This window comes from Ascidia mentula, chromosome 7 (assembly GCF_947561715.1).
Source record: "Ascidia mentula chromosome 7, kaAscMent1.1, whole genome shotgun sequence".
NCBI lineage: Eukaryota > Metazoa > Chordata > Ascidiacea > Phlebobranchia > Ascidiidae > Ascidia > Ascidia mentula.
In genome coordinates this window covers 8,962,118-8,970,231 of record NC_138572.1, presented here as the reverse complement: position 1 = coordinate 8,970,231, position 8,114 = coordinate 8,962,118, and the positions used below count along the sequence as shown (strand labels likewise).

Sequence of the window (8,114 nt, the reverse complement as noted above, 5' to 3'; positions counted from 1 at the left end):
ATCCTGTGTCCCATGTGAATGGTTAAAAGCTGGTTCATGTGACAGCGTAATTTGTTTTCTCTTCTCTTGACTGTCTGCGTTGCAGTTGGTCATTCTAGTCTGACTACTATCGTGTGACAAGTGCACGGTGTGCCTCGGTCCACCGTAAGGGCCGGTGTAGGGCATTCTATTCTATACTCTATAGGTTGCCGCGCAAACTACTTATGTGAAAAGCATTGAAGTTAACATTGCTTGTCTTGTGTCTTCCTAATGGCAATTGGTAAGAATAAAATTGTATATACAAATTGGAAGATTGATTAGTTCGAAACCAGAAGAATAGAGATTGCCAAATTCTAGCCACAAGGCTCTTGTACTCACTAGTGGTGGTGTTTGTTTTATTGCAATAAAAATCTACTATGATCGCAACGGTTTGAACGTAACGTTGATCAGCTGTATCTTAGAAACAAGTGGCCGTATCAAGCTACTATTTTTGCGGTAAAAGTTATGATCGTTTAATAGTTTAATTATTTTTTGTTCAAAATTCCCATACCTTATGCACTTCAAACTTACAGTAATATTTTACCATGTTATATGTTTCAGTCAATGTCGATAAGGAACCGGTTGATATAAAAACAAAAAAAGGTAAAGGAGTGAGGCAATAGTTGAAAAAAATTCAAAGGTTCATTTACAAACAAACACATGTAAAGCAATATTTCAATGTCAGAAGTATCACAATCAGGCGTTAAAGATCTTTGTCAATAATTTCGTCAGCAACGAAACCGAAGTTATCGAATTCCAGGTTTATCGCGTCGTCTTGATGGTGAGATGGATTTATCAACAATTTGGTCTTTGAATTTGCCCATCTTTTGTACACCTTTTACAATATATTGGTTAAATACACTACACGACCCTGGCCTACAAAATTACAAGCTATTAAAGTCGTCAAAAAAGGTACTTGAATTTATAGTAACATAATAGAGGGCTTTATTAGCCGATATGTATGTAAGATTTGTATAGAATTTATGATTAGGGTAAAATATAAAGGTTTGAAACTATAACCATAATAACTATGTAATTCAGGTCCTTGTAATCCTTGTAATTAAAGTATTTAAATCAATTGACTCTTCAACAAATCCGTACAATCATTCAAGTACTATTTATGCCCTTAAAATACCCCATTTACCTTCACTGCAGCAAATACGAGCAGTAGGACTCCCACACTTCCTGAAAGCACGTAAAGCGCCAACATTTTAATTCTGGTTCCGCCAGACGCTGACGGTTCTTTCTTTTTCTCTTTTGTTCTCGACGCAAAGTTTGGCGGAAGTTCTAAACCGAAAGTTTGTCACATGCCAGTTGGGAGTGAATCCAATGCGGATGTTTCGTTGCAACAACAACAACATGTGATCCACATCAGTTCGGAATAACTCGGGTGTAGGCTAGTATTTAATTAAATTTGATAATTTTGAACAAGGTTGGAATAGGTTTAGGTTGCAAAATTGAACATTTGTAAAGCATACTAACCAATGGTAAATATATGCGTGTGACACAATTGAATTAATCATCAATGCTGTTTGATTTATACTCGTAATATCTCTAAAAATTTTAATCTATTTGCATTAGTTTATGTTAGCTTTGCTCCGTAAATTTTAACGTTCATGCCAAATTATTCACATATTTAAATGAAAATTTGCAAAGTAATTCTTACCAACGCAGTTTCCATCCTGGAGGCCCATATAGGAAGGACAAGTACATTGAAAACTTCCCACTGTGTTATGGCATTCCATGTAATCACCAGTGCAAGGTTTCTTCTGTGGGTCGCTACATTCGTCAATGTCTTAAAGGCAAAAGTGGTTGATTAAATTATAACTTAGGTCAAAGAGAAAAACCTTATTAAACCATTTTGAAAAAGACTGGTGCCATAGGTGTGACATACCAGACTCTATTTGCATAGAGTGATAACAACGTAATATATATATTTTTTGATGAAAGAACAAACGCAATCTAAACTCAAGGATAATGTGTGTTGTTGAGCATATGTTTACAATGTCAGTCACCGAACAAGCAAACACATGCAATTTTAATTCTTACCAACACAAGTCCTTCCGTCCCCGGACATTCCTTCATTGCACAAACATTTGTACGAACCGAAAGTGTTTTCGCAAGTTGCGTTGACAGCGCACCCGGCATTCGCTTGCTGGCACTCGTTAACATCTGTTGGATGAAAAAAACTATAGCAATAATTAACAAGCAAGTAGGCTGTCGTAGAATGCATACTTTTGTAAGCTACAATTGTGTCACCCACAAACGCTTTACTGCTTAGCCATGATTTGGCATGGCAGACAAGCTGATTGAAGACACTATATATATATATATATAAACACCGCATAAAAAAAATTAAATCCTGTTAATGTTCAAACCCCTACAACGCTACCGAAAAGTGCATTGAATGCTTTACACAGTTATAAATATTGTATTTATTCATATAATGGAACTACGACAAAAAGATTACCATTTTGCCAGTACAAACCAAGGCATTGTCCGTCTTCAGACGAGAATCCAGTTAGACAAGGACATGAATAATTTCCTTTAGTGTTAACACATATGCTGTTGTCTGGGCAGGTAGCAATGCACACTTCACACTCATTCACGTCCGCACGATAAAATATAATTCTCACCTTGTCTTGTAAACATAACCTATGAAATTATTTTGCATTAACTGTGGAGATATACCAACAAATTAAACCAAGTAGAAATGTTTGAATGAAGCATAGATTTCCCACTGACGAATTTGATCGAATCGTACACAAACAGTATTACAAAGCAATTAAAAATTATTTTATGGATGTCATAATGTTCTATCAGTTGTGATATACCTGAGCACACTGTTCCATTTCCTGAAAATCCATGCTCGCACATGCAAAGGAAGCTCCCCTCAGTGTCAACGCATCGACCGTTTTGATGGCAATTGGAAAAATCTGGCAAATTGAAAAAAATTTGTCATTAATTATTATTAACTTGACATAACATTAAACATAGAAAATGTTGGTTTATTTGTCGCACGTAGCACAAACAACACATTAAATTCCTAAGACACCAAGTAACAAACTGTAAAAATAAAATCTACTGTGATCAGTTCCAAAAGGTTCTGACCCTTCCTTTAAAGTATTGGAACACAAGCCAAAATCCTACTTTCACATTCCAAGTCGTTGTTATTCCTATAGCCAGACTGGCAATCGCAGCGATAACTTCCCTATTGTGCTGACGCAGTTCGACGTCTCCTGGCATGAAGTACTTCCTGGCTGGCTGCATTCGTCATCGTCTGCCAAAGCACGCCTGTCAAGTTTTCTCAGCATTGCATTGATACACTTGTTTTTATTTAGATATTTGCATTCCCTCTTCATTGTAATGAACGAACATGTTTATTTGCTCGATGAACCACGTAATATTCTACATAACTGGTGGCTATTAGTAACAAATCTTTGCATAAATGTATTTTCAGAAATATTTTAGCTTTTAGTAATATTTGGCTCAATGTAATTTACCTAAGTCACAGCTACCACCGTTGATTTTAAACTTACCTTGATCACAACATAGACCGCCCCACCCTGGTTGGCATAAACAACCTGTAGTAGTCGCAGTGGCTCCATTGTAGCAAACAACTTCACAACCCTGGAGTTCCTGTAGGTTTGGACACTCCTTCCCTCCACACGTGTTATTAGTGATCACTGATCTGTTCCTGACCATATTGTTCGTCACACCACATGTTTGTAGACAAGAGCTCCAGTTGCCCCATTTCGAAACAATGCAGTCCACTTAAAAATAAAAATTTATCCTTCAGGTTCAAGTTTCAAGTCAATCACGGTTTCTAACAGCAACTTTTAGACACAGTAAAATGTAATACGACATAACAATATACATTTAACACGAGATTCTGAGGTGCTATTTAAATATTCCGAGACAGCTTACCTGGGTAACACTGAGAGTTGCATTTTTGTTCATCCCAGTTATCACCAATGCAATCCGCCCCGTTGCAGGTCTTGTTCAAGTGAATATGTCTTTCCCGTACCTTAGAGCCCGTGCCGCAAGTTTGGCTGCATCTGGGCAAATTATCAATCAGTTTTAGCATAATTACCGTTAACTTATACATCGCCTCGGACGGAAAAAGAATCACTTTGATATCATTTTGATAGATACAACATCCAAAATCAATACTTACTCTCCCCAAGCTGACCACTGGCCCCACACACAATCTACAGGACAGCAAACATCATTGCACGTTCTCTCTTCCGTGAAGCTGCTAATGCAAGGGGAACCACCGCATATTTGCGACACGCTGACACTTCTAATTCTTGACTGCGTTCCTTCAAAAAATATTTTGTTTATTTTTAGTCGATACTAGGAATCATACCATATCACTACAAACCGTTTTCACACGTTTTGGAGCAGATTGTCCAAACACTCCAATTGTTCCAGACACAGTCGACTGGGCAACAATTTTAATTGCAGATTCTACAAAAAAACTTTTTTATTGTTACAGAAAGAAGCAATGAGCGATGAACTTTACTAGATTTACCGAACGTGGAACGGAAAATTTAAAGACTGAGAAAAAAACATGTTTAGTGGTATCTGGTGTCAACACAAAAATAAGCGAAATGAAATTATGTTGTTGGCAAATCACCACCTTCCCACTTAAATATGACAAGAACCAAACACCACAAACCTATTCAATAAATAAACACTTACTCTGACTCATATGATTGACCTTCACATTCGAATCTCCCATGCTGAGCTTCCACCTCAACCGTTCTTGATCTGAACCTGGATCCACCACCGCAGGTAACATTGCAGTTGCTCCACACACCCCAGTTACCCCAAACACAATCCACAGGACAAGGGTGTGTGTTACACGGTGATGAATCAATACCTGAACCATTGCAGGATTTTCCGCCACACGCGAGCTCCACGGAAACTTGTCGTTGACGGTGTTTTTTGTCACCACCACATTGCACAGAACACTCGTCATAGTAGCTCCACTCTCCCCATGTGCAGTCGACGGAACAGCAGTGAGTGTTACAGAATTGTGACGAGGTATCTTCGCCCATACATGGTTGACCACCACAAACAGCTGCAAACAGAATATGTCGATTGCGAAACTGTGTACCATTACCAAATTCAACAGGACAGTCGTTAAATTTACTCCACTGTCCCCACTGGCAGTCCACCGGACAACATTGGGTGTTGCATCTCTGCGACTCCTCGGTTGGTCCTGTGCAATTTAAACCTCCATGCCTTACGTATCGAACAATTTTCCTAAGTTTTGTTTGAGTTCCCGCACCACAACTTACAGAGCATTTATCGTAATTGCTCCATTCTCCCCATAAACAGTCAACAGGACAAGGCCGAGTGTTGCAAGATTGGGTAAAGGATGTCTTGCCCGCACATGTTGTGCCACCATGTTGTTCCTTTACTTGCACCGATCTTGTTTTCATCTTATATCCACCGCCACAACTCACAGAACATTTTCCAAATTCGCTCCACGTTCCCCAGATGCAGTGTATCGAACATGGGTGGGTTCTACAACTTCTTACGGATGTCGACAAGCCGGAGCAAGTTACTCCTCCGTGTCTAGCACCCAACGAGATGTTTCTTGATCTAACCTGTGTTCCCCCTCCGCAAGAGACAGTACATGTCCCGTATTCACCCCACGAGCTCCAGCGACAATCAATAGGACAAGGCTGAGAATTACAAGTACTTGAAGAAGTTGATGGCCCAGAACAAGCTATACCTCCATGTCTGGAACTCGCTGCAATCTTTCTTGATCTAATCTGTGTCCTACCTCCGCAAGAGACAGGACATGTCCCGTATTCACCGCACGAGCTCCAGCGACAATCGATAGGACAAGGCTGAGAGTTGCAACCACTTGAAGACGTTGACGGACCGTAACATGATACACCTCCGTGTCTAGCACTTACGGCGACAACCCTTGTTCTCCTCTGCGTTCCTCCACCACAAGTTGCTGAACAATTACCGAACTTACCCTATGAACCCCAACGGCAATTCACAGGGCAAGAGTGAGTATTACACGCGCGAGAAGAATACGAAGACCCAGAGCAAGAACCTCCGCAAGAATGAGATCTTGTTATAGAGCGAGATCTAGACTGCGTTCCTCCGCTGCAATTGGCGGAACATGATCCGTAACGGCCCCATGGTCACCAGGAGCAGTTCACCGATCAACATCTTGTGTTGCAAGGCTGTGACGATATTGAGCTACCGGGACACTGACTTACTCCGCAACTTGCACTCGGGCTGTGTACCCGGGTCCGTGTCCTGATTCCACTTCCACAGCTCACAGAGAATCCTCCCCAACTCTTCCATGATGCCCAATAGCAGTCCACTGAAACAACCATGATGTTAATAGTCGAAATGCGATATCTTCAAACACAGAGGTTGATTAAAATTTCATTACGGTACAATTCAATGTGCATTTATCCATTAAGAGTACTACTAACTTCCACTCGGAGTGTAGATTATACTTGTTATATTGACAACTACTCTATATTATGTACAAGCAATGAGCCAATGATGTTCGTGATACCAAGCCGACAACACTATTGGATGCTAAGCAGTTGCTTATGTTCCATAGAAGTTCGTCTCTGGTCGCTCGTATCTAGTTTAGCAACTAAAGCAACGACACCCAGTGCAATGAAACCGCAAAGTGAGATTCTTTCTATCAGCTGATAAGAATGTTGTCAGTCACCAACTGCACTGATGTGAATTGATAGTTCGAAGCAGTTCTCACAACGGTCTGCAGTTAATATCTGTATCTCTATGATTTATTCAAAAAGTGCCAACACTCTAAAATGATTTGGTAATCACGTTGATTAGTTTCATAAACTTCAAACAAACTTAACCACGATATCTACTCAACATCAAATAAGGAGAAGCCGGTTCTTTTTTTTACCTCGACAACAATGGGTATTGCAAGATCTCGGGCTTGGCAAGTTGCAGGAACCGCACTGTCCTTTTGCTGTTGTTACCCGGGGAGATTGGGTTCCACCACCGCAACTCCGTGAGCAGCTTCCCCAGGTCCATTGGCAAGACGCTGTGCTACATCTGCGTCTTCGTCGACGCCACCTGAAAAAAGTACGTCAATCAAATGCATATATTTCTCAAGCAAGAATGCTCATAACCGAACGTGTTATTTCAAACAGTGTCATCATTTAGCTAAAATTTTTACAAAATAAATACTAGCAACACAAATTCTGTCAACACTTAATATTGATAACAATCACATAAATTTATTCTACGTTTAACAGCTTTTACACATACAAACAAATGCATTGGTTTAATTTCACAAATTACCACTAAACACATCTAAATTCTAGCGTTATTGAAAATGTTCTCCAAAAAGGGTTGTCACTGACTTAACCAGCATGAATGCTTGGTTTTGCATCCTGGCCATTTAAAACATTCCAACCGAAAATCTGAAAACCATTTGCCGATAAAATCGGTTTATTATTTTGTTGAATTCAAAGAGGCAAAAAAACGTACCATGCCGAACCGCCTTGAATAATCGTGAGTAAACATATGCAAACGCAAACAACTCTGAAATTCAGCATAACTAATACTTAATTTTTCACACGGTTTGTCAATGTTTCCCACCAAATGTTCGGCTCAGTGTTTATGTGCCGATTTAAAACATTTCTAGATGGTGAGTCATACTTTCGGTCACGTTTCTTTTTTAAGAGAGATGTGTCATATGTTTGAGGAAGTAAAATGTAAGTAAGTTCCAGTCCACAAGACTGCGTTCGCTCTCGTTTTCTTTACGTTCCAAGTGCGCAGTGGTTTTCGACGGCTAAACATGTCATGTAACAAAAGCTGAAATAATCCCTAAAAAAAAATTGCAAAAAAAACAGCAGAAATTTTGTGTAGAACTATTTCGTGTCTTACCCGGAATTTCAACTTTGCCAGATAAATTAAATGATTTGTTGTTTCCAAAGATGCGTCATATTGGCTGCCTTTGAATTTCACTCCCTTGCTCTTAAATTTCGCTTCCTTCCCTAGGAAGATGCGTAAAATTCTTTGTTATGGTGTATATTAAACTTGATGCGAAATATCAGAATATTCCCTGATTT

General features: G+C 39.5%; 1 protein-coding gene across 5 annotated transcripts; it reads right to left on the bottom strand.

The window, feature by feature from the left end:
* Window positions 1–395: 395 nt before the first annotated feature.
* Window positions 396–4,307, bottom strand: LOC145907995 (uncharacterized). Of its 5 annotated transcripts, none has more exons than XM_082995164.1 (10): window positions 4,196–4,307; window positions 3,946–4,076; window positions 3,558–3,791; window positions 3,169–3,298; window positions 2,853–2,954; window positions 2,489–2,673; window positions 2,068–2,190; window positions 1,685–1,813; window positions 1,163–1,305; window positions 396–853 (listed from the first exon to the last, which is right to left on the bottom strand). In XM_082995164.1, the coding sequence occupies exons 7-10, from the start codon at window positions 2,093–2,095 to the stop codon at window positions 722–724; spliced, it is 432 nt and encodes a 143-aa protein (XP_082851290.1). In that variant the 5' UTR covers window positions 2,096–2,190; window positions 2,489–2,673; window positions 2,853–2,954; window positions 3,169–3,298; window positions 3,558–3,791; window positions 3,946–4,076; window positions 4,196–4,307; the 3' UTR covers window positions 396–721. The 5 variants fall into 5 exon arrangements, with proteins under 5 accessions (XP_082851290.1, XP_082851291.1, XP_082851288.1 ...); XM_082995165.1 differs by having other exon boundaries at window positions 2,507–2,673; XM_082995162.1 differs by having other exon boundaries at window positions 2,068–2,673; window positions 3,169–3,312.
* Window positions 4,308–8,114: the final 3,807 nt, after the last annotated feature.

Bases quoted from the DNA above. Each gene is read 5' to 3' on its own strand.
- LOC145907995 (XM_082995162.1), bottom strand. From the start codon at position 2,365: ATGCGGTGTTTATATATATATATATATAGTGTCTTCAATCAGCTTGTC. The intron at 1,814-2,067 runs GTAAGAATTAAA...TTTGCCTTTAAG, and splicing joins GGACGGAAGGACTTGTGTTG to ACATTGACGAATGTAGCGAC. The intron at 1,306-1,684 runs GTAAGAATTACT...CTTTCGGTTTAG, and splicing joins CCAGGATGGAAACTGCGTTG to AACTTCCGCCAAACTTTGCG.